This window comes from Sander vitreus, chromosome 23, assembly GCF_031162955.1.
Source record: "Sander vitreus isolate 19-12246 chromosome 23, sanVit1, whole genome shotgun sequence".
Taxonomy (NCBI): Eukaryota; Metazoa; Chordata; class Actinopteri; order Perciformes; family Percidae; genus Sander; species Sander vitreus.
Window position 1 is genome coordinate 21,143,264 of NC_135877.1, and position 26,541 is coordinate 21,169,804.

At 42.3% G+C, this 26,541-nt stretch overlaps 2 protein-coding genes across 10 annotated transcripts in view; one reads left to right on the forward strand and one right to left on the reverse strand.

Moving 5' to 3' along the window:
* dmtf1 (cyclin D binding myb-like transcription factor 1) lies at positions 1-14,372 on the reverse strand. Of its 8 annotated transcripts, none has more exons than XM_078281655.1 (17): positions 14,285-14,372; positions 12,589-12,704; positions 11,383-11,478; positions 10,728-10,813; positions 7,361-7,472; positions 6,485-6,561; positions 5,014-5,171; positions 4,890-4,922; positions 4,678-4,787; positions 4,297-4,525; positions 2,821-2,972; positions 2,360-2,545; positions 2,186-2,268; positions 1,730-1,900; positions 1,413-1,622; positions 691-796; positions 1-401 (listed from the first exon to the last, which is right to left on the reverse strand). In XM_078281655.1, exons 2-17 carry the CDS (start codon positions 12,695-12,697, stop codon positions 367-369), a joined length of 1,953 nt encoding a protein of 650 aa, XP_078137781.1. In that variant the 5' UTR covers positions 12,698-12,704; positions 14,285-14,372; the 3' UTR covers positions 1-366. The 8 variants fall into 8 exon arrangements, with proteins under 8 accessions (XP_078137781.1, XP_078137778.1, XP_078137776.1 ...); XM_078281652.1 differs by having other exon boundaries at positions 12,589-12,754; positions 14,285-14,371; XM_078281650.1 differs by having other exon boundaries at positions 12,589-12,811; positions 14,285-14,360.
* cwf19l1 (CWF19 like cell cycle control factor 1) overlaps positions 14,049-26,541 on the forward strand; it is a 21,298-nt gene continuing 8,805 nt past the window's right edge. Inside the window, exons 1-8 of one of the 2 annotated variants that reach the window (XM_078281658.1) lie at positions 14,049-14,139; positions 16,359-16,443; positions 16,523-16,607; positions 17,263-17,364; positions 18,245-18,459; positions 21,572-21,687; positions 22,664-22,748; positions 23,716-23,871. In XM_078281658.1, the coding sequence (XP_078137784.1) occupies positions 14,099-14,139; positions 16,359-16,443; positions 16,523-16,607; positions 17,263-17,364; positions 18,245-18,459; positions 21,572-21,687; positions 22,664-22,748; positions 23,716-23,871 (885 nt within the window). In that variant the 5' untranslated portion in view covers positions 14,049-14,098. Of the gene's footprint in view, positions 14,140-15,394; positions 15,515-16,358; positions 16,444-16,522; positions 16,608-17,262; positions 17,365-18,244; positions 18,460-21,571; positions 21,688-22,663; positions 22,749-23,715; positions 23,872-26,541 lie in introns of those variants that run through there. The other variant, XM_078281659.1, reaches the window with a different exon arrangement.

Sequence of the window (26,541 nt, forward strand, 5' to 3'; positions counted from 1 at the left end):
AACAAATCAAAATAGTTTATTTCCTTCTCGTCACGTCATTTTTAAATGATATACACATATGAACATGTAGTGTTCATTAAAGTTCATAGTTACATCCTTCACCGTCTTTAGAGTCTCTTTGGCACGGCAGGACTGTCTGTCGTTGTCATTCACATTTCATCCAGGGATTCAGTATGAAGCCTAAACACGTTGGGTTTCATTTACAACTGTACAAGTCTACTTTAGACGTGTTCACAGTCCAACACACTGAGCAGACAGTCTTTTTTTGTCCTGTGCAGCAGCTTCACCAGGGTCAAGAGACCGGAAGCAGCCTCCTCCTGTCCTCTTCTGTCTTTTAAACGCCGCCTGCCACGATGGACGTCCAGCTTAGTCAGAGCCTTCCTGGTTCTCCAGGATCGGATCTGAGGACACGGACAGAGGACGACGTGAAGTCGGCAGATTTGCATTGTGAGTTGTCTTTCTGATTTATGTAGAAAACATGCACAGTAGGGCCGGGTATCGATGAATATTGGGGATTAAAGACTCTTAAAATAAAAGAAAAACAGCTACACATATATTCCCCAAACTAAGGTATTGAAAAAAAGTATTGTTTTGGTATTGACACTGAAAACTCTGGGATCATATTTGCATCGATGTGTGTGTGTGTGTGTGTGTGTGTGTGTGTGTGTGTGTGTGTGTGTGTGTGTGTACCTGTCAGTGTGCTGCTGATGTTGGGAGGAGACACAATCAGCACGGTGCTGCCAGATGTTATCCCAGAATGCACCACTGGACCCTCAACAGACGGTGAACTCAGCTCCTGACACACACCGTTATCAGTCATTATAAACTCACTGTCCACTTTATTAGGTACACCTGCACAACATGAATTCTACTTTTCCAAAGCTTGTGCTTTCTCAGTTTTTGTTGAACCTTGTCAGAAAGGTGATCATTCTACTTTATGTTTATTACTGAGGTTGTGGTGTACCAAGCATTATATTGATAAGACTCTGATGTTTTTGGCCACCCCACTTACATACATTTAATTCAATTCTCAGAAGTTATCTCAGGACACTCTACAGATAGAGTAGGTCTGGATTCCCTCCAAGAACAAGCATTAGGTGCAACAGTGGCGAGGAAAAACTTCCTTTTACAGGCAGACCCTGACTCTTGGTGGGTGGTCTTCTGCCTCGACTGGTTGGGGGGGGGGGACAAATATACAGAAATACAAAATACATGAAGTGGGAAGAATATTACCACCTTTCTGACAAGTGTCAACACAAACTGAAAATGTTTTTATTATGTCTATTAGTCATCTGAGATAAATCTGTATGTTATTATTATGCTTTTAATTTGAAAAGCGTGTATAGTGCAGCTATATTATGATGTAACATGTAAATAAATACTCAATACTATGTTATTCTAAAAACAAAAACCTTGTCAGTGAAGTCGTCTGTGATTGGCTCCTGAGTTTCCGTGCCCACGCTTTCGGACTCCTCCAGGAGACTCGTGGCATCCAGGCGGTCGTCCGGGCTCCGCCCCTCTGTCTCCACAACCAGCTGTGATTGGCTAAGAGGGTCTGAGGAGGCGGGGTCAGAGGTGACTGTCTGGATGATGACGCCGTCGCCAGAGCAGAGGCCGTCCGTCTGAGGAGGGAAAACACACACACACACACACACACACACACGAAGTGTGTTGTACCAATCAAACGGACTGAAAACAAACACTTTATCACGATCTGTGTGAAACTGACCGACAGGCTGTGAAGGATGATATGTTCATGTGATGAGGGTGAGGAGCCTGTCGTCAGGGTAACCGTGTTGTTATTGGCTAAACTGGTGGAGAGGCTGAGCGGCAGGCCCTGATTAGACGTTGTCTGGAGGTAGTAGGTCCCCGGGGTGCCGGTGGGCTGCAGGTGGAAGGACTGCAAAGAAAATGGAGCAGTGAAGCAGATGAGGCGTCAGAAACGTCTAGAAATGCAACTACAGTCAGGTTTTCATCCAAATGTGGAACAAATTGTAACCACATTTTCAGAAAATCAGCAAAGAAAATGCACGTTTCCATCCACTACTGTCATGTGAATATTCAGAGGTGGTTCATCGAGATAAGCACTAGGTGGTGCTGCATAGCTTAGGCGAACAGCAGATTTAAACATCTATTCATACACTGTTATTGTATTGGCAATGAAAAGCTCCTATGTTGTGCTTACAGGAAGGATCTCGAAGGTCTGTAGGGCTCCTGTGTTCAGAGTGATGGTTTCACTTTCGCTGGCTGCTGCTGAAGAATCTGAAGCTTCCAGAGAAACACAACTTGTCAGTCAAATACAAAAGTCTGTATCATCAGCATAGAATGATTCACTCTACAGTAATACACTCCGTCTCACCCAGGTGTGTGATCTGCAGTGGGATCTGTAAGGGAATCTGCAGCGCCGCCACGGAGCTGGGGGCCGGGCTTCCACCGCTCTCCTCCAATCGGGCGAGTCGGATCTGAAGTGCAGAGGAGGAGGGACTCCCTGGCCCGGATGCGGTCTGCGAGGACGCCATGAGCTCCTGGAGACCCTTCAGGAGGACTGAGGACACACACACAGGTTTGAGTGTCAATAGCTTTTTGTGATTTATAATAATAATAATAATAATAATAATAATAGTAATTCCACTGCAGTGAGTCGGCATAAAAAGACAATCATACTCATATGAAATAATCAGCATAAAAGGAAAAAATCATCCATAAGGTGAATTAATCGATTCAAATAATTATAAACATAAAATCCGCTGTAACAAAGAGCTGTAAGATTATTAGTTTCACATTTAAATATGAATAAACATTTTTTTGACGTGTGTGTACCGTTGAAAGGGATCTCCTTGTGATTGGTCACTTGTCTCTTGATGCTCCACCACTTAGAGCGCAGCCACTGCGGCGACCGGACGCTGCTCCACCCGCCTGCAAGATCCTCCCACTTGATTTCATTCTCATCCTCCACCTCCATCTCCGATATCCTGAAACACATCAGTCAACTTTTCTATTTATGTACTTTATCCATCCATCCATCTTCGTCCGCTTATCCTGGTATCGGGTCGCGGGGGCAGCAGCTCCAGCAGGGGACCCCAAACTTCCCTTTCCCGAGCCACATTAACCAGCTCCAACTGGGGGATCCCGAGGCGTTCCCAGGCCAGATTGGAGATATAATCCCTCCACCTAGTCCTGGGTCTTCCCCGAGGCCTCCTCCCAGCTGGACGTGCTTGGAACACCTCCCTAGGGAGGCGTCCAGGGGGCATCCTTACCAGATGCCCGAACCACCTCAACTGGCTCCTTTCGACGCGAAGGAGCAGCGGCTCTACTCCGAGCTCCTCACGGATAACTGAGCTTCTCACCCTATCTCTAAGGGAGACGCCAGCTACCCTCCTGAGGAAACCCATTTTGGCCGCTTGTACCCTGGATCTTGTTCTTTCGGTCATGACCCAGCCTTCATGACCATAGGTGAGGGTAGGAACAAAAACTGACCGGTAGATTGAGAGCTTTGCCTTCTGGCTCAGCTCTCTTTTCGTCACAACGGTGCGATAAATTGAATGTAATACCGCACCCGCTGCGCCGATTCTCCGACCAATCTCCCGGTCCATTGTCCCCTCACTCGCGAACAAGACCCCAAGGTACTTGAACTCCTTCATTTGGGGTAAGGACTCATTCCCTAACTGGAGAAGGCACTCCATCGGTTTCCTGCTGAGAACCATGGCCTCCGATTTAGAGGTGCTGATCCTCATCCCAGCCGCTTCACACTCGGCTGCGAACCGATCCAGCGAGTATGTATGTACTTTATAATAATTATAATAGCTTACTCCTGGCTTCCTCCCCTCTCCTCTCTCCTCTCTCCTCTCCTTGTTTCCTCTCTTCTTGTTTTCTCTCGTTTCAATTCCTTGTTTCCTCCTCTCCTCACTTGCTTCCTCTCCACTTCTCTCGTTTCAATTCTCTCCTTTCTTCTTTCCTTTCCTTGTTTCCTCTCTTCTTGCCTCCTCTCCTCATTTCCTTTCATTGTTTGATCTTGGTTTCCTCTCCCTTCTCTCGTTTCCTCTTCGTGTTTCGACTCCTTATTTCTTCCTCTACTTTCTTGTTTCCTCTCGTTTCCTCTCCTCTCCTTGTTTCCCCTCCTCTCCTTGTTTCCCTCTCCTCTCCTTGTTTCCTCTCCTCTCCTTGTTTCCCCTCCTCTCCTTGTTTCCCCTCCTCTCCTTGTTTCCCCTCCTCTCCTTGTTTCCCCTCCTCTCCTTGTTTCCCCTCCTCTCCTTGTTTCCTCTCCTCTCCTTGTTTCCTCGCACACACACTCCGTACCTGCGGATTAGGTTGATGTCGTCCTCCTTCATCCACTCTGTCCCTCCGCTGTGTTTCCAGTTCAGGTAATTCAACCATTTGGACCGACACTGTTTCTCTGAGCGCGTGCGAACCTGATCGGCGACCGTCGCCCAGGAGACGCCGCCTGTGACCGCCGACCCCGGCGACGCACCTGCCATCTCGTACACGACCTCAGCGAGACGTCGCTCCTCCTCCTCGCTCCATTTACCTTTAAAAAAAAAAGACAACAAATATGTTATATGAGAAATATAGTTAGAATAAAAGTTATAGACAAACCAAACACCGTGGAGGAAGCATTCAGATCCTTTACTTAAGTAGAAGTACTAATAAAACACTGTAAAAATACACACGGCTCTGTACCTGTGTTGCAGGTGTCCTTCATCAGTCGGCAGCGGTCTTTGACAGAAGAGGCGCTGCGACCCAGAGCTGCCCCGATAGTCGACCAGTCATTCCCGTGTTTCTCCCTCAGCCTGAACCAACGCGCCAGATATAAACAATATATAAACAATATTTTTGTGTATGGTAAAAAAAAAAAACGTACATGATGTTGAAGACACAAAGGTTTTACTCACGCTTTTAGCTTATCTATCTCATCAGGAGTATACCTTTTTAGGGAGATCAAAAACAAACGGATATTCAAACTGAGAGAACAAAGTCTTGACACGTTTTCCACCAACTTTTCCTTCGTAAACTCACTTTCCAACATGGTTGCGGTTGTCGTACATTCGCAGAACTCGTCTGTAGACGGCGAACAGCGGCCTGTTTAAGCCTAACGCGACGGAGCGGTAGAAATCCTTCCTCTCCTCTTTGGACATCTCAAAAATGATCTCTGCTGGGTCCTCGATGCCTCGGCCCTGAAACACACACACACACACACACACACACACACACACACACACACACACACACACACACACACACACACACACACACACACACACACACACACACGATAATACGTACAGGACAGAAATGATGCTGCATTCGCGTGGTGTCGGAATAATTGGTAATCGGTTCATGTGAACACACACGTTTCCACATTATGACTTAAAGGAGAAATCTGGCGCAAAATGAACCTAGGGGTTAATGACACATGTACCAAGTCGACCGTTCTCTGGGATTTGTTTTCATGCTAATCGAATGTGACCAGTTTTAGCGCAAACCGCTAATTAGCTTATAACGCTAGTCGTCGGGGCACGGGTAAAAACCACGAATGCCGTGCAACCAGTAACATAGCTCAAGCACGTTGTTCGTCGTTCGACTGGTTGTGACTGTTTTCTCAAGATGGCGCCTGCATGTATACGTGAACGGTATTGTCTTTATAAACAATAATAAATAGTAATAAATATTACATGTAGGGACCCTGGAATGGTACCGTGGAAGTGTGGTGCTATTTTGAGCCTTGTTAGTGGTGTAGAAATAGACATTTCTTTTTACTTTAGCCGTGCCCCGACGACTAGCGTTATAAGCTAATTAGCGGTTTGCGCTAAAACTGGTCACATTCGATTAGAATGAAAACAAATCCCAGAGAACGGTCGACTTGGTACACATGTGTTATTAACCCCTAGGTTCATTTTGCGCCGGATTTGTCCTTTTAAAGCTCATGAACACACCGAAGTTGGAAGAACGGCTTCCCAGCTCGGGAAATGGGACCATCAAGGAGTAAATGAATGCACCATAGAGACAGAAATAAAGCCCTCCTCCTCACCCACAAAGCCCCCCATAACTAGGCTCCTTCCTACCTGACAGACCTGCTCCACCGCCACCAATCCCCCCCCTCCTCTGACGCAAACCTCCTCCCCCCACCACTCAGGACCAAGCACTGTACCTGGGGTGACAGACCTTTCACCATCGCAGCCCCCTCCCTCTGGAACTCCCTACCCATACACATCCGTGACTGTACTGACCTGGACACATTCAAAACACACCTCTTCAGATTAGCTTTCCACATACAATAGTTTTACATTTCTCACCTGATAGTTACTGGTTTTATTGTTTTTAATTGCTTTTAATATGCTTGTTGTATGTGTTGGTTTTATTACTTATCTGTTTTTAATGTGCTATAGGTGCTGGTTTTACTGTAAAGTGTCTTTGAGTACCATGTACTGTAAAGCGCTATAAATAAAAATGTATTATTATTATTATATAAAGACAGAAAGTAACGTACTTTTACATATTGATCAATGTTGCTCATCAGAAGGTCGATCTCCTCTTTAGACCACATGCCCTGTTTCCACTTGTGACCTAAAGTGGAAGAAATGTTGAATAGAACACTCTACAGGGATGCAAAAGAAATCATGACGAAACTGGCGACTGTGTTTTCCATAATAAAACATTACGAGCATTGTTCAAAAACCATCAAAAGAAACCATGTTTAGTTTCCTTGATACGAATATGAAAAACTTTATTGTCCACAGATGTGAACATGTTTCTTCGGTTTCACTAAGAATACAAGAGAGACAGGACATTACAAACAGTACATAGCCAAGACGGACAAAACAAACAGTACATTTCATGAAAAGTGACATTACAAAGGTTACATTTACAAAAGTAAATAAATAGATGAAAATAGCCTACTAAAAATGCTTGCTGGGCATAAAACCTGCAACCCGGAAGTCTGCCTCACTCTACAAGTACGGTTCCCAGTGTTATTTAGCACCTTCACAGCATTGGGGATGGAGGATTTCTTAAAGATGTTTCTAGTTGCTGTTGGTACTCTAATAGGCCTCCCTGAGGGTAGGAGTTCAAATTCGCTGTGTAAAGGATGGGAGGGGTCACTAATAATTTTCTTAGTTTTGTTTGTAATGCCTTCCTCATAAATACTGCTTAAGTGCCTTTGTGGCTTCACTCATGAGACTGATGTTTGCATCTTTACTACAAAGAACTTCCCTGCCTTATTTTTGACTGGTGTTATGTTTTTACTGTCCGCAGGCCTTTCCTTCAGTCTCCACGAGGCCCCAACAACCTCCATCATGAGGCGGAGCAGCCTGTAGGTATGGAAGTAAGTGAGAAATGGTGTGTGTGTGTGTGTGTGTGTGTCTACCTTTGTTAGCCAGCGTGTCTTTGTCTTCTTTCGTAGTGAACCAGGCCTGACTGACGGGTGACACCTCTGTCTTCTGATCTGTCGAGAGAGAGTCCTCATCCTCCTGCAGAATCTACACACACACACACACACACACACACACACACACACACACACACACACACACACACACACACACACAAAGTGGTCAGTTCTGGTGTTGCAGCTCTGTTAAAGGACAAATCCGGCGCAAAATGAACCTAGGGGTTAATAACATGTGTACCGAGTTTGACCGTTCTCTGGGATTTGTTTTCATGCTAATCGAATGTGACCAGTTTTAGCGCAAACCGCTAATTAGCTTATAACGCTAGTCGTCGGGGCACGAGGAAAGTAAAAAGAAATTAGCCACTAACAAGGCTCAAAATAGCACCACACTTCCACGGTAGCATAATGAGGGTCTCTACATGTAAACTGAAGCATTGAGAACTTTGTAAGTGTACAGACAGTTTATTAAAAACATGGTTTATAAAGACAGTACCTTCATGTATACAGGCAGGTGCCATCTTGGGAAAACAGTCACAATCAGTCGAACGCTGTGCTTGAGCTAGGGGTGCACCGATCCGATATTAAGATCGGATATCGTTCCCATTATTGACAAAATAGCTGGATCGGGGATCGGAAAAATTAACAGATCCACGGGCCGAAGCAGTTTTGTTAGTTTTTTTCCGCTCTGTCGCACGTGTGTCGCATGCTGGAAGAGTTGAGTGTACAAATAAATAATAATTCAATACATTACATCTATGTCATTTTGTCTTAGTTAGGAAAGTAATGTTTCGTTAGGAAAGTCTGGTGCCTTTAGTCTCTAAGCTATGTTACTGGTTGCATGGCGTTCGTCGTTCGACTGGTCCTGACTGTTTTCCCAAGATGGCGCCTGCCTGTAGCGATTTCTTTTTACTTTCGCGTGTCCCGACGACTAGCATTGTAAGCTAATTAGCGGTTTGCGATAAAACTGGTCACATTCGATTAGCATGAGAACATATCCCAGAGAACGGTCGACTCGGTACATGTTCTTAACCCCTAGGTTCATTTTGCGCCAGATTTGTCCTTTAAACGTACAATATGTAACTTTCTGCCGTTAGGGGTCTCTTAACCAAAACAATGGATGGTAAACACGGACTTTTGATGACGTTGGGAAGTTGCATGGAATTATGGGAGTTGTAGTGTTTTGTGTTAAACACCTTCGCTGGTTAGAATGCATCTATTCACGGACGGGTTTACCCATTCAAGTTTATTCACGCTACGTTTTGTAACGTTTATTCATGTTATTCTAATAAAATAGCTGCAGTTTCCCCAGCATAATTCAATTTGTATTGTTAGCTGACCAATTAGCTAGTGAGCCAGCAAGCTAACATTAGCCAGCAGCTAAAACACAAAATATTTCACATATCTATGTCACCTTTTGGATGGTTTCAACACCGGGGCGGACGGGGTTCGTTGTGCTACTCAACGAGGCTGAGAGACGGGTGTGGGTCATGGTGTGGGTGGGGATTGCCGGGGGGATCTCCACGACAGCGAGGACATTCGATGCCTGTTGTGCAGCAGCAGAACATCTCCCAGCTGCCCGGAATGATCTCCCCTTCCCTTTTCTGTAATCTTAACGTTTCGTTTTGGTGCTTGACCCACCTTTTGTCGGGTTGATTTAGCTAACTGTAAAGACAGCTAAACGCGAAGGGGGGAGAAATTCGGCAGGGAGGAGATTTTCGGCACGGACACTGGTAGCGCTAACGGAGACATAGCTAGCCAACGTTTGGATGGCCGCTGTTGTGACTCAGGTGCTGGGTCTGATATGGTCTGTTCCCCGACGCTTCATTAAACTGCCGTTAGCGTCATAAGCACCAGGCACTGGAGTTAAGTGCTGGCCGGGGGGATTGCTGTAGCTAAGTGGCTGGCTTCTAGCTGACTGGGGGCTAACGGTAACTAGCTAGTTATATGTCCCAGGGCAGTTGTCAGCTCTCATCCCGACTGAGTCTCTCTGCGCCGGGGGACTGAGGCAGACAGACCGGGGTGTGCTAGCTAGCTGGCTAAATTAGCATTAGATTAATCGTCTATCTATACAGCTAACATTAACGTTACTAGTGAACTCATTCGTGGGTTAGCCCAGTGCTGTTAACCACGGTCAAAACAATCATACTATAAATAACTTTATGAGCATGTTGAACGATGTTGTAACCCTATAATGTTATCCACCAAGCATGAGCATTAACGTTAGCTACTTGCCAACCAGCACATACATTGTAGTAACGTTAAGCTGGATCAATATTGATATGTATCAATAAATAAGATCTCTGCTGTATTACTGTGTTGCAAAGTGGCATGTAATCAAGCACAAAATGACGCTGCGTGGCAAAAAAAGCAGTATTACGGTTACGAGTATTTTTTCTGTGACATTTTATGATTTACAATTACTCCTGAACATATCATCTGGTTGCCGTGTTTTGACGGAAGTTGCGAGTAACTAGATGGTGAAAGGTTATACGACGCCACTGACGGGCGACTAAATGAAACGTGACGTGTCTGAAAATAAAATAACAGATTTCTCTGAGTTTGCCATTTGGTGGAAACATTTGGTATAGTGTAAGAACACAACTCATACAAATATATAACATAGGTATGGTCGTTTTTAGACATTTTAATGCAGAAAAGTTACATATTGTACCTTTAAAGACAAACACCAGTGTGTAACGAATATAAACAATAATTTGTTTTTCACTTTTGCTGTACCGTTGTCTGTTTTTTTTTAAGTGTTGTGTATAATTTTAAGAGCTTTCTAAAATGTATTTTGACGTTCTGTGTGTATGTCTACGCTGTATACAGTGGACGTAAACATACACGCCACTTTATCTGTTTGCATTTTGAGCGCCGTATACAGCAGACGGGTTGGGTTTAGGAAAAGAAGAAAGCAACGGTTGAGTTTAGGAAATATGACACGCGGGACAACGATCCCCGGTCTCCTGGGTGAAAGTCCTGTGTTTGACCCATCCACCACCCTGACCAACCTCCCTACGCGGTTTTTCGCCCTTTCATACTATTCGCTACGGCGTGAATTCACACGCAATCACAAAGTAATGTAAGTCAATGGAGGCCAAACGGCGTTGATAAACACGCAAAAAAGCGAGTATGCGTCTTCATAACACGCCCATAACGGCATACGAATTGGCGTGTCATACATACGCCACTTCATGAGATCAGTCTGGCCTGGAAGTGTCCGTTGGACAGACCGGCTACAAATGCATGAAAAAGGTAAATAGCGAAACAAATTGGCAAATTAGGTCTTGCAATTAGGATGCAAAAAGAAAAAAGAAGAGGTGGAAGCAGAATAAATCTGCACCTGAATCTGAGCGACACCTTCCTCAGAGAGATCCCCGTCGGCCGTGGCCGTCATCGTCACCTCGAAGCCTTCATCGCTCTCCGACACTACGGCGAAAGAGAGAAAACGTTACAAGGTAGACTATCAGCAAAAGCCCTATTATGTTGTCTGTATGTGTGTTCTTTATCATTTTGAAGAAACTTATAGGTGGCTTCAACCCTACAGGGTTTATGGATTATGGATTTGACTGGTCCTTCCTTCTCCAAAGGTGAAGTTTAAGGGCTCGTTTTAATCAGAATCGACTTTATTGTTATTGTAACAAAATGAATACATTTGCCAGTGAGCAACTGCAACCTAACAGTATTCTGATTCTGATAAACAAAGAGCAAAGAGTGTGAAGATGGTAAAAGCTAGAGTAAACAATGGATAATTTACTCCTACTGCATATTGTCAAGTTATGTGGGGGTGTGTAGCAGCTTAAGTGGATGGCAGACAGCGCTTAGTGTTTTTTTCTTATTTAATGTGCAAATTGCTTATGGGATAAAACTGTCCCTGAATCTGAAGGTGTGTGCGCTTTGGCCGACCTTCTGTATACTGCCTCCCAGATCCCCAATTGAGGTTAGGGTAGATGTCGGGGGTTTGATCTCATGTCAGTGATACAAAGTGTGTGACTCACTCGGTAAGGTGACCACAGAGAACTGAGGCGTGTCCGAGTCCTCCTGTTCTTCTGTAGAGAGGCGCAGTTTCTTCTGAAGGGGCTCTGAGTCGTCATCTGCACGCACGCACATCATATGTTCTTTACGCACATGCTTGTTTACATAAAGCTAGGCAGAGTATTTCATTATCGATTCATCTGTCGATTATTTTCCCCCGATTAATCGATTGTTTGGTTTATAAAATGTCAGAGAAGAATGTAAACTTGCGAGTCCAACCTGACGTATAAAATGTCTTGTTCTGTCTGACCAGCAGTCCAGAAATCAAAGCTACTAGGGCTGGGACGATACGCTTTTGTCCCGATTCGATTCTTTCACGATATACGGGATATTAAAAAAAAAACTAATTGTTTTCTAGACAGAATTCACATCACGTCAGTCAGTCAGTCAGTTAGTCTGACATTTATTTAATTTGTAAAAAAGAAAATGGACATGGATTTTCCGCATTTCCTGCTTTCGGTATGTTTCGCTGGAAACGGATATGATGTAGTCGCCGTCGGCGGTACCATACCGTATAAACACAATATATTTAGGTTACTCGTTGGTTCAAAATGTTTTTTATTTAAGAGAAAATAATAGATTTTTTTTTAGATAGTTGCAAAAAAAAATTGCAATACATATGATTTTCAATTAGTTTTTTCTTCCTACCCCTAAAAGATATTCCGTTTATTATCACATAAGATAAGACAATTCTCACAATTGAGAAGTTGGTCGCTTTTTTCACTTGAAAAATGACTTCAAACAATGAATCGATGATCTAAATAGTTGCAGATTCATTTTCTAATTGCTGCAGCTCTACATAAAACACTTCATCAACCATGTTTAATCAGTATCTGATTTAGATTAATAAAGGTTGGACGGGTGGCCGGGGTGGCTCAGTGGGTAGAGCAGGCGCACATATACTGCCACAGGTTTATGCCTCGAGGCAGAGGTCTGGGGTTCGAGTCCGACCTGTGACAATTTCCTGCCTGTCTTCCCCCCCCCCTCTCTCTCCCCTTTCTCACCTAGCTGTCCTGTCGATTAAGGGCGGAAAAGCCCAAAAAAAAAAGTCTTTAAAAAAAAAATAAATATATATATATATAGTCTTAAAAAATAAATAAATACAGGTTGGATGCTAGATAGACTTTGCTTTGTTAATAAGACCAAAAAGGAACTGTGTGTTCACCCACCGTTGGGAGGACAGTGCAGTATGATGCTCCCATCGCTGTCTTGAGTGAGTGTGACCGACTTGACGGTTTCTAACGCTGCAGCCTCCTCGTCCTCGGCTGCTGAACTCATCGTGCTCCTGGAGATGGAGAAAACACACCGACTGCTGTTTCACGGCCACAGGTGGGTCTCATAAAGAACAGGAAGGGAAGCAGGTTTAGTTCTCTCCACTCATTCACTTAAACACTGGCAGGAAGAAAACAAAGCAGAACTGGCAAAAGGCAAAGATCGTAAAGATAAACCTGACTTACAGTATTCATAACACTGAGAAAATCATACGTTTTTATAACCCGTTTTATCATGTTCTTCATTACAGCTGCAACGAACGGTTGTTTTCATAATCAATTATTAATTTGATCAATAACTGATCATTTATAAGCTTTGTAAAAGTAGAATTCATTGTATTTGTATCATATTGTCATATTTAATTATGAACTGTACATTGGACAAATTGTATCATTAGTTTGCTATACCAACTAGTTATAGAAATGGGCAAGACAGTTCTATTGTAAGGCATTTTATGTAAGTGCTGTGTGCTTTAATTCCATTTTAGGAATAAATATTAAGATTGTATTCATCTGAATTGTTTTAGCAAAAATAAATGTATAAAATGTTTGTATATATGCATGCTGAGAGAAGATATTAGATTAATTTAGTGTACTTGTAGGTACCAGTACTTTGGATACTTCGATAATTGCTTTATGATAGTAGACAGAAGTATTTAACCCTGAAGAACAGCAATATGAGACACCTAAAAGGAGTAAAGTATTATCTAAAGGTCACTCTATAATGTCATGACAGTAATTCCAAAACAATTAAAAAAATGTTTTTGTTCATTCTCTTGCCTAAATATACACCAAACTCCCTTCACAAATGTACCAATTCAAAGCCAAATTGCATATCAGCAAAGGCATTCACCTCCCACATCAATCATCAATACTTGTTTTGATTTTACTCATCAATCGATGGGATCGGTTAACTGCGGGTGAAAAGTGAACCATGAATAGGGAAGTTATTTCAGTAAAACTACATATTTATCATACGCAGCACTGCCAGTAGATTTGGGCCATATATTTGTCAAAATGCGTTGTGCTTGTTGGACAGTTTGTACGCCAAATTGCAGACCGCATCACTTTTAAAAGCTTTTCCATCAAGTTAAAATCAGTTAAGGTATGTATTGTTTGTCAATCAGCCAGTTTGTGTAGAATGTGCCTATTTTTAAATGGAGTTTGGCGTAAGGTCCCATGCATCGCTATTTAGAACACTGACGTAAACACAGGGATTTAGCGCAGATGGATGCGTGACTTTACGTGATGTAAGCTCCAAAACCCCTTTCCATTCACACAATCATTCTAAGTTGAGTACACAAAAGCAGTAACTGTAGTACGTTAGCTAGATGTTGTTCCCAGGAGACAGACAGTATCGGTGAAGCTCTGATGCTAACCGTTAGCATCCACCAAGCTACCCAGCTAAATGAAAGACGAAAAATCTCCGGCGCCATGTTTGTTGACAAGGTAAAGCTTATGGCGTCTGTGCGGTTTGACTGTGTCCTGGCGCTTTATTCTCGTTTTTCTCCCACTTTCAGTGTCTCTGCGCTGCCCCCCCCCGGCTCCGACTACCAAACAGAAAATGAATTTTACTTTTGATTTGGCTACTTACTTCCTGTTTTTGGTCCGGGGACTTGTGAGTTACCAGGATGAAGGTAAGTGCCAGGATGGAGGATCGCCCGTTCGAGGGCCGACGAGGTTGCCAAATATGAAGATTATCCGTAAACTGGAGGGTTGTATGTATTCTGTGTGTAAATAAATAAATAAATAAAATAGCAAAATGGAAAGAATTTATATCAACTTTTTAATGTAATAAGTAGTTTTACTTCCCTTGTGTACATTTTTACATTAGGAACTAAAATAATTCGTGCTGTAAAAAACTATTGATTAGTCTGTCTAACAGAAATTGAACTGGCAACTATTTTGATAATGGCTTAATAAAGTCTTTGTCTTCTAGCAAAAATGACAAATAATGGGTTGCAGCTTCTCAACTGTGATACATTATTATTTTTCTGTGTTTTAGGCTATATCATTGTAACTGAATATATTTTGGGTTTGGTTTTGGACTGTTAGTTGGACAAAACAAAGACATTTGAAGAGGTCACCTTGGGTTTTAGGACATTTTCAAACATGTAATAGACTAAACCATTATTCAATACAATAATTGGCAGATTGATCAATAATGAAAATAATAGTTGCAGCCCTAAAAAAGTGGAATCACATTTTTACAATTATTACAATAAAGGGTACCTGCTTTATAGACAAATATACAAATAAACAGAATAAAAGCATTAAAATAATTTTCTGAGAATAGAAACGGAACTGTGTGTAAAAAAACTACATTTATAATTTTTAACTGAATGAGGTTTTTTTTATTCACTTGTGCATAGATTAGAATGAAGACTGGGATGTGGTTGAGTATCCTGAAAAAAGATAATGTAGTAAGTAGGCATTGGGGACAGCGGTTAAGGTGTGTAATTATTTGCGATTACTTTTGCGTGCAAGAATCAAACCTGGCAACCACCTTCTCCGTTGTTAAATGTGTCCGGGTAACAACTTGAATTTTATTTATATTTTAGATTGACTGAAGTAATGTGAAGTAGCTATCAACAATCTACTTTGACATGAAATAAATATAAGTGGTTTTTTTATGTTCATAGTGCAACTACATTTTGTAGGTAAACGATCGTGATTTGTTGAGACGGAAATGGTTCCGCTGTTATTTCGATCGGACCATTATTAGCGACGAACCAAACGTTCAAATTGCAAAAATCCAAATCACATATTTTAAACATTTGCAGCTAATATTTGGCCAAGACATGGCGGAACAACCAGTAAGAGTGTAAGTTAAACTTTATTAATACTTAAAATGTGACTTGAATGACGTTTCATCTCATTAAATGTTTAATATGTGATGCTTTTTTCAAATTGTATTTGATCTTAACCATGATGTGACATGCTGTCTATTTTCAATGTCTAGTAAAACGTGTTATATAATACTTATATCATCATAATGATGCTTTTCTAAATATGCTGGACTGTTGATGGTTTCTTATTTCTAACATTAAGCAGGTCAAATTAGCCCATTTTCTACCAGAATCCGATTAATTCGGTACAAAACGCGACCACCCCGGCCGAACCTCATTCAAAGTTTACATAATTTAAGATCGCGTTACTCATCGGCACATTCATATACACCATAAAATGAGATAAAGACGCATAACAATTATCAACAGTGGGGACTGAAAAGGTCGGCGTACATACACTTCACCAAAATACCTGAATTATAAGAGATTTTTTAATCTGACATCAACATAATGTGAGAGTTTCAACCAGATCCGTTACAATCTTTTTAAATGTTACTGGTGTAAAGGGCACGTAATATTCATGTTGTGTCTGCCGAATTAAAATGTTGTCTTTAATATCTACCTGTACATTTTTCTAACGCACAAGACATAATAATAAATAAAATAAATAATAATAAAAAAAGAAGTCTTATTTGGGGTGTAAAGAAAACGCCCTAAGTAACCAACGTGTTTTGGGAGAAAATAGAATTGAGTTAGTTTATTTTGGACGAATAGAGTGACTATGTGTTTATTTAGAGTCCTTACTGTTTATGTCCAATGTTGTCGCTCTGCTGTTTATATAAAGACAGATTTAAATATTAAAAGTGAGTCTGTTTGCAGCTTGGCATGTGGAGATGTTGAAGGCAGGCTGACCGCGCTGTTCAATCGAGTCCAGACCATCCAGAAGAAGGCCGGACAGTTTGATGTGAGTCAGTGAAATTACATTTTTGAAGTTGCAGAAATGTATATCCTAATTCTGATGTTTGGTGCTATTTTTCTTGCAGCTGCTGCTGTGTGTTGGAGAGTTTTTTGGGACGACGCCAGAGGCTGAAGCAGAGTGGCAGCAGTACAAAACGGGAGCCAAGAAAGGTACGAACATCTGGCTAACCAGCTGTTGCACCCGTTTTCAAAATGCATGACCTTTTCCAGGAAACATTTTAGGAACTTACAACTTAAAGCTGGGTAGACACTGTGCAGTTGTATGAATCTTGTACATTGCTTTAACTTGCGCTACACATTTGAATTCTGTCAGGCCAGAACCTGCAACTTATTTTTCTTTTTTGGGCATTTCTGCCTTTATTAGATAGGAAAGCTGAGATATGAAAGGGGAGAGATTGGGGGAAGACATGCAGGAAAACCGTCACAGGTCGGACTCGAACCCTTGACCTTCTGCGTCGAAGAATAAACCACAGCATATGTGCGCCCGCTCTACCAACTGAGCTAGCCGGCCACGAACCTGCGACTTTTCTGTACAACAGGATAAGATAAAATAAAAATTTTTACCCGAGGGAAATTGTTGTGCAGCAGTTGCAAAACAAAGTGGGGAAATATACACAAAAAATAAAATCTTTGCACGAGCTTTAATAGCCTTGTGTCGTCTGTCAGATATTTGTACATTTTGAGTTCATCCAAGAGACGGTGAAAAACAGGCTGATAAATTCTGGATTCCACACTTTGATCGGTTGATAAGAAAATCTGTATTCTGTTTCTTTGTTCAACTAAAGTCTCTTTCGTGCCTCCTCAGCTCCCATCCACACTTACATCCTCGGAGCAGCGAGCCAGGAGACGGTGAAGAGTTTCCCCAGCGCTGATGGCTGCGAGCTGGCTGACAACATCACATATCTGGGTAAGACTCTGAACGATGGGGATTCTACTCTCTCCTCCCGAACTTTGGCTTCTGCATCAAACTTTCCATCATTAAAGGAACACGCCGACTTATTGGGACTTTGTCTTATTCACCGTAACCCCCAGAGTTAGATAAGTCCATACATGCCCTTCTCATCTCCGTGCGTGTTGTAACTCTGTCTGACGCACCCACCGCTAGCCTAGCTTAGCACAGATCCTGGAGGTAACCGGCTCCATCTAGCCTACTGCTCCCAATAAGTGACAAAATAACGCCAACATGTTCCTATTTACACGTTGTGATTTGTATAGTCACAGGGTGTACAAATAACAAGGTCACATGAGACACAGCCGTCTTCTACCCGTATACATACTGGGAACTATATTCTCAGAAAGGCGAATCACTGCTACTTGGGCGGAGTGATTTGCTCGCAGCACCTGAGAAGCCTCGTGGTGAGGAGCAGAAAGTAGCAATGGTGCTTTTCAGCTGTTGCGCTAATCACTCCGCCCAAGTAGCAGAAGTAGCAGTGCTTCGCCTTCTGAGAATATAGTTCCCAGTATGTATACGGTTAGAAGAGGGCTGTGTCTCATGTGACCTTGTTATTTGTTCACCCTGTGACTATACAAATCACAACATGTAAATAGGAACATGTTGGTGTTATTTTGTCACTTATTGGGAGCGGTAGGCTAGATGGAGCCGGTTACCTCCAGGATCTGTGCTAAGCTAGGCTAATGGTGGATGCGTCAGAAAGAGTTACAACACGCACAGAGATGAGAAGGGTATGTATGGACTTATCTAACTCTGGGTGTTACGGTGAATAAGACAAAGTCCCAATAAGTCGGCGTGTTCTTTTTTTAAACATGTTGATCCCTGTGTGGTCTAGGTCGGCGCGGCGTGTTCACGGGCGTGTCGGGATTACAGATAGCCTACGTCAGCGGTCGGGAGGCCCTGCAGGAACCGGCCCCGGCTCACTGCTATACATCCAAAGATCTGTCGGCCCTCGTGGCCCCGCTGACCAGCAGCTCCAAGTTCAGAGGAGTGGACATCCTGCTGACGTCACAGTGGCCCCGAGGAGTGTGGCATTACGGAAACAACCCGGTAACAAGTCCTGTGTGTGTGTGTATATATATATATATATATATAATATATTATTATTGACAAACATACAGTGTTTTCCCTGGCTTTCTGGCAGACTTAGGTGCGCGTATCTGGCTAGGGGTTTAGGCGTCGTTCCTCAAGAAAATGTTGCATTATAAAAAAAGAAAAAGCAATTTCCCCGTACATTTTGTGTCTCTTTGTGGGATTTTGTCTCTTTTGTAGTTGTGTTGTGTCTCTTTTTGGTCATTTTTGTTTTCTTTGGGTTTGTTTTGGCTCTGTGTGGTCATTTGCCTTCTCTTTGTTTGTGTCCCTTTGTGATAGTTTTGCGTCTCTTTTTCACATCGTTTTAGATCGTCACGCTATTATATCAATATCTGTCTAAAACGTTGGAAGAGCTTAAAGACGAAAAGTTTAACTACAATCATTAGTTTTGAGAAAAGTCTTTTAGTTGCATTCATTTGGCTTAAGGCCCTGACACACCAACCCGATAATCAGCCGTCGGACAGTCTGGCGAGGTCGGTGACTTCAGTCTGTTCGGTGTGTTCCGTGCCGTCGTCAGTCGGAGGGGCCGTCGGCCTTCATTTTGGCCGACCTGACTCGCTGGGTCGGAGGGCGGGCAGTTGGACTCAATGACCAATCTGATTGGTGGAGCGCTAACCCGGAAATGGCGAGCGGGATGAGTGAAGGACTTTGTTGATCTGAAATGAAGACCGATTCAGCAACTGCACGGCCTATTTCTCCCTTAAAATGAACTATTTTCGTAAAATATGAGCTTGTATTCTGAACAAGTCGCCATTACTGTCGGCCGGAGAAGCCAGACCCACGTGGCGCGTTCGTCATTTCCGGTTGTCATTTTTTGGGCGACAATACAGATTAGCGCCGCCTGCTGTTATGGAGACGTATTACGTCAGGCGCAGAACGTATGCTCATGTCGGCGTCGCTTCGGTGTGTTCCGAGGCACTTTTTGGACCTCGGGGAGCCGACTGATCAGGCCGACCGCCTTTTCTGCCGACGGCTGGCCGTCGGGTTGGTGTGTCAGCGCCTTTAGGTGCTGCCCAAAATGGCTTGGGTGCTGCACCTGAACCTTATAACGGCAGGGAAGACCGTGACATAGAATATCTGTTGGGTGGACGGGGTTTCATGTGTCGGACAGTAGCATGTGAAAGTATTTTTTTCTGTATGCTGTAACTGAGCCAAAATGTTTATTTCAATGCAGTATGGGAGCTACATCTGTTACTTGGTTGCATCCACATGGAATCACTTTTAAACTGGATTTAATTGCAGTTTATCAAAAACCTTTTCTAGTACTAAAAGTGTTCCTCCTACTTCAGCACTAGATCTTACTTTAAAACTGAACCAACTGTGATTTGGTTGCTGCAAAATATTTTATGTCAACTAACTTTAAAGGGGCTGTAAGCAAGAGATTAGATTACAAATACCTCCGCAAATGCTTCTCACCTTCATTCACCTTAAGTGACTGTAGCCCTGGCCAGGAGGGGTTGATGTCATCAGGAGGTACCCATCGTTCATTGGGTGTTTGGACCATTAACCACAACACCGTCCCGATGGTGGGTCGGCAGTGGTGGCCAAGTCACTGCCCATCTTCCCCTCCTGGCTTCCAGCAATATTTGTAATAATATAGTGTATGAGTGCTTTGCAAACAATGTGTCAGTGTTGAATATTGACATTTTAGAATTCTGGTTTACAACATTTAAAGCGGCAAAATGCAGCCTAGGGTGTTTTTGTGAATGTGCCCGAGTCAAACTTTCGTTTAAAAGCATATTTAGGACGGAAACGCCACTTTTAAGATTGACGGTATTCTCGTTTTCGGTCAAATGGCCTTTTGAATGGGAGGGCTAGGGGCACTACCGTGATAGCATCAAAATCACTATTTTTAAAACACTAGGAAGGCTCGAAACAACATGAAACTTTGCTCCAAGTATCTACACATGAAATCCAGCATTGAGAACATTGTCTGTGTACACAGAGTTTACTAAAAAAGGTTCGGAATGACTCACTTTAGCTGTTGGTTTTTTCCGGTCGCCGTCCATCTCGCCAGTCAAAAATAGTCGAGGAAGGAGAGTTAAGATGGAAAGCTCCTAAAGCTTAGTTCCATATAAATGCACGGATCATTTGTTTGTTTTTTCGTAAGTGAAAAACAATATTGACCTTGTAGTTGAAAAAGGAGCCTCATATAAGAATGCCATTTCCTCCTATGGAGTCCGTTCATTCGCATTCGGAGATCGACACTTAAATATCTAAAAAATATCTAATTGCGATTATTTTGACTGATATTGCGATCGCGATATGATTCACGATATTGGAGGGAATCATCATTTTTGTATAATTTTTCTCATTTTTTATTGAGAAATATAAAAAAAATTCAGATTCCGATTTTTTGACATGATTTAGTCTGTTGGATACGATTTGTAGGGCGAGACGTCTCTACAATACTTCATTCAGAATGGTTTCACACATATTTTGCCTTTAACAAATATTGCGCCCCCCCTGCGATTTGGATATTACACTAGTCCATATTGCGATTTCGATAAAATTGCGATTAATTGTGCAGCCCTGGTTCAAAATGTCAAACACTGCTATCAATAATGTCAAATGTTTTGTTTTCCAAAGTTTAACACAACGCCTCAAATTTTCCATTTAAATAAATAGTGTCTCGCAGTCAGTGTGTTAGTGTATCTCACCTCGACGGCCCTTAAGTAGCTGTTCTGGAGTTTTTTTGATCACATTGTCATCAGCAAGTGACATTTTCCCACTTGTTGTGTAATTGTAGATGCACAAATGTCCATTTTTTTTTTAAACTCTTTTAGAATTTCTTGGCTCAAAAAGTCGGGCCTTAAAATAAGAAAATAAAAACAGCAATTGATTGAACAACCTCACCTCAAGATCCATTTTTAAACCAACATGGACGAGAAGTTCTGACAAAACACAATGCAAATGTCATCTGAGGAAGACTGTGTGATATACTCGAAAGCTCCAGAACAACGGACCTTGTAGTGAGATTTATTTTATTTATTTTTTCAGCTGCTGTTTCCGAGGTCAACAATTAACTTTAGGGCTCTGCTTTTGTTTTAATGTGTCTCGTGTGCTGCAGGAAGTGAACACAAAGTTCTGTGGGAGCAGCTCCGTTGCCACCCTGGCCGACAAACTGAAACCACGATACCACTTTGCTGCACTAGAGGGCGCTCACTATGAAAGACTCCCATACAGGTGCTGGATGGATACTTTCACTTTTCTCTGAGAGAAGTTTTATACTTTTACTTAAAGTGCTCATATTATGCTCATTCTCAGGTTCATAATTGTATTTAGAGTTTATATATATATATGGTTTAATTTTCAAAAAACACCATATTTTTTGTTGTACTGCACATTGCTGCAGCTCCTCTTTTCACCCTGTGTGTTGAGCTCTCTGTTTTAGCTACAGAGTGAGACCTCTCACTTCTGTTCCATCTTTGTTGGGAGTCGCACATGCTCAGTAGCTAGGTAAGGACTACTAGCCAGTCAGAAGCAGAGTATGAGGGCGTGCCCTGACAGTACCTAGGTAAGGACTACTAGCCAGTCAGAAGCAGAGTATGAGGGAGTGGCCTGACAGTACCTAGGTAAGGACTACTAGCCAGTCAGAAGCAGAGTATGAGGGCGTGCCCTGACAGTACCTAGGTAAGGACTACTAGCCAGTCAGAAGCAGAGTATGAGGGAGTGCCCTGACAGTACCTAGGTAAGGACTACTAGCCAGTCAGAAGCAGAGTATGAGGGAGTGCCCTGACAGTACCTAGGTAAGGACTACTAGCCAGTCAGAAGCAGAGTATGAGGGCGTGCCATGCTGGCAGCTAGGCGAGCATTATAACGTGTGTTACAAAGTGACCACGTTTGTCTCTGAAGTAAAGGCTGGACTACAATAGAGCTGTTTGGAGCAGTTTGTGAACAGTGTTTTCTGTTGGAGATGGTAAGTCCCTTTGGGGTGGACTTTGGGCTTTTTCACTTTGTAAACCTATAATATGCACAACAAGATATATAACACAATAAAGGAAAGGGGAAACGCCAAAAAGCATAATATGAGCACCTTAAGTAAAGACTCTTAAAACATCTTCCACCACTTTTGAATGACTATCCAATTTTTTATTCTTCCCTCTGTGTTATACTCTATATATGTGCGTGAGTGTTACCAGTATTGTTCATGTGTTTTCAGGAACCATGTTATTCTCCAGGAAAATGCTCAGCACGTCAGCCGCTTCATAGCCCTGGCAACCGTCAACAACCCCGCCAAGAAGAAGGTGTGTGTGTCGATCTTTAACTCAGTAAAATCTGAACACACAGACGTAATACACACATATTTTCAGATTCAGGGTGACTTACACTTCCCGAGGATATCATTATCTTCGACGTCCAGCAATCTGCATAGAAATCATAAGAAAGAAAGACACTGGGTGTACTGCAAAGAGGAGCTGCTAATAGATAATTCGGCATACTTTTACTGGTGCCAGTTTGCGGAAATGTAAACAAATACAGAAAACACTTAAGGCTCTGACACACCAACCCGTCGGCAGAAAAGGCAGTCGGACCGAGTTGGTCAAAAAAAGTGCCTCGGAACACACTGAAGCAACGCCGACTTGAGCATACGTTCTGCACGTGCGCAAGGCTTAATACGTCTCCATAACAGCAGGCGGCGCTAATCTATATTGTCGCCCCAAAACATGAAAACCGGCAGCCGATTAGACGAACGCGTCACGTGGGTCTGGCTTCTCCCAAATTGCAAAGCCAGACCATAATGGCGGCTCGTTCGGAATACGATCTCGTATTTTACGAAAATAGTTCACCGAAATGTTTCTGAAAACATTTTAAGCGAGAAATAGGTCTTCATTTCAGAACGACAAAGGTCAGTTTAAAAGATTTTCGTCAGATTTTGAGAGGCGTTCGTCACGCTCATCCCGCTCGTCATTTCTGGGTTAGCACTCCACCAATCAGATTGGTCATTGAGTCCAACTGACCGCCTTCCGATTCAACATGTCAAATCGGCCCAAATTAAAGCCGACGGCCCCTCCGACTGACGACGGCACGGAACACACCGAACAGACTCGAGTCACCGACCTTGCCAGACTGTCTGACGGCTGATAATCGGGTTGGTGTGTCAGCGCCTTTAGGGGGACCCTCAGTGTTAGACTTTGAAATCCTCTGCCATCCAGTGATCACCATCACATCCTGAGCTGTCTCTGCTTCTGTGTGTCTGTGTGACGGCTGCAGTATTTGTACGCCTTCAACATAATCCCCATGAAGACCATGGATCCATCAGAGCTGGTGAAGCAGCCGCAGGACGTGACCGAAAACCCCTACAGATGCCCCACAAAAGACAAGACGGACAAACTAAAGACGGGCTTCAGCACCACCGAGGAGGAGGAGGTGTGTGTGTGTGTGTGTGTGTGTGTGTGTGTGTGTGTGTGTGTGTGTGTGTGTGTGTGTGTGTGTGTGTGTGTGTGTGTGTGTGTGTGTGTGTGTGTGTGTGTGTGTGTGTGTGTATGTATGTACGCTCAACATTGGCTAAATGTTTCCCTTGTTAAATTTAGGGCAAGTTATTACTGCACAATAACTGTTTTTCTCATCATTTTTTGTCATTTGCAATTGATTTTATCTGAATTTTTTGTCTGATCTGATTCTATTTGATCTAACTTTTATTGCGTTTTAAAATGTTCTAATAAATTTCTTCACCTTATGTAAATCACTTTGAATTTGCTCTGAAAGGAGCTATACATATGGACTTGCCTTTCCTTTCCTAGGCTGAAGGAGATAAGGAAAGGAAGCACTACAGCTCGTTTTTTTTTTAGCACTTAAAGATTATGACCAGCTCTTGTGATGGCTGACACTTAAATACTTTTATTTAAAAGAAATGTAAGTTAAAGGTCCCATGACATGGTGCTCTTTGGATGCTTTTATATAGACCTTAGTGGTCCCCTAATACTGTATCTGAAGTCTCTTTTATATAGACCTTAGTGGTCCCCTAATACTGTATCTGAAGTCTCTTTTATATAGACCTTAGTGGTCCCCTAATACTGTATCTGAAGTCTCTTTTATATAGGCCTTAGTGGTCCCCTAATACTGTATCTGAAGTCTCTTTTATATAGGCCTTAGTGGTCCCCTAATACTGTATCTGAAGTCTCTTTTATATAGACCTTAGTGGTCCCCTAATACTGTATCTGAAGTCTCTTTTATATAGGCCTTAGTGGTCCCCTAATACTGTATCTGAAGTCTCTTTTATATAGACCTTAGTGGTCCCCTAATACTGTATCTGAAGGCAAGGCAGCTTTATTTGTAGCACATTTCAGCAACAGGGCAATTCAAAGTGCTTCACATAAAAACAGATAAAAAAAATTAAAAACGGATACAATACGAGAATAAACGTTACAGTGCAGTGTAAGAAATTAAACATTAAAGAGCAGTTAAAACAGTTAAATATATAAAAACAGATAAAATAGGAATTTCTCTTTATATGCTTATATAGATTGTCATACAGTGTCAACAATGCAACTTCAGTATAAGAAATGAACAGTTATTTAAAGAAAGGCAACATCAAAGAGAAAGGTATTTAGCCTTGATTTAAAAGAACTGAGAGTTGCAGCAGACCTGCAGTTTTCTGGGAGTTTGTTCCAGATATGTGGAGCATAAAAACTAAACGCTGCTTCCTCCTGTTTAGTTGTGACTTGAGTGTAGCAGCAGATCAGAAATGTATTTTGGCCCTAAACCGTTTAGTGATTTATAAACCAGCAAAAGTATTTTGAAATCAATTCTCTGAGGCACTTGAAGCCAGCGTAGAGACTTCAGAACTGGAGTGATGTGATCCACTTTCTTGGTGTTAGTGAGGACTCGAGCAGCAGCATTCTGAATCAGCTGCAGCTGTCTGATTTTTTTTTTAGGAAGACCTGTAAAGGCACCGTTACAGTAGTCAAGTCTACTGAAGATAAAAGCATGGACAAGTTTTTCCAAATCCTGCTGAGACATAAGTCCTTTAACCCGTGATATATTTTTAAGGTGGTAATAGGCTGACTTGGTAATTGTCTTAATGTGGCTGTTAAAATTCAGGTCTGAGTCCATGACTACACCAAGATTTCTGGCTTTGTCTGTTGTTTTTAACATTGTCATTTGAAGCGGAGTGCTGACTTTTAATCGTTCCTCCTTTGCTCCAAAAACAACCACCTCAGTTTTTTTCTTCATTTAATTTAAGAAAGTTCTTGCACATCCAGTCGTTAATTTGTTCAATGAACTTAGTCAGTTGTTGTATTGGACTATAGTCCCCTGGCGATAAGGTTATATAAATTTGTGTGTCATCCGCATAACTATGGTAACTTATTTTGTTGTTTTCCATAATCTGAGCCAGTGGAAACATGTAGATGTTAAACAGGAGAGGCCCCAGAACGGAGCCTTGGGGAACTCCGCACGTCATATTTGTATGCTCAGATGTATAATTACCTATAGACACAAAGTAGTCCCTATTCTTTAAATAAGATTCAAACCACTTTAGTACTGAGCCAGAAATGCCAACCCAGTTTTCCAATCGGTCTAGTAATATGTCATGGTCGACCATATCAAATGCAGCACTGAGATCAAGTAATACTAAGACTGAAATTTTGCCACTATCTGTGTTTAAGTGGATGTCATTAAAGACTTTAACAAGAGCCGTCTCAGTGCTGTGGTCGAAAACCCGACTGGAAGGCATCAAAACTGTTGTTTAGTGACAAGAAAAGTTGAGTTGTTGAAAAACCTTTTTTTCAATGATTTTACTTAAAAATGGAAGGTTTGATATTGGCCTATAGTTGCTCATTAGTGACGTGTCTAGATTGTTCTTTTTTAAGAGTGGCTTGATGACTGCAGTTTTCAGGGCCTGTGGGAAGATACCTGAGAGAAGAGACGTGTTTACAATCTGTAGAAGATCTGTAGCCAAACAATTTGAAACATTTTTGAAATCACCTGTTGGTAGAACATCAAGAAAACAGGAGGAGGTTTTCAGATGTTGTATAATGTCCTCCAGGTTTTTATGGTTGATCGTATGAAATTGGGTCATATTGGAATTTGTTTTGC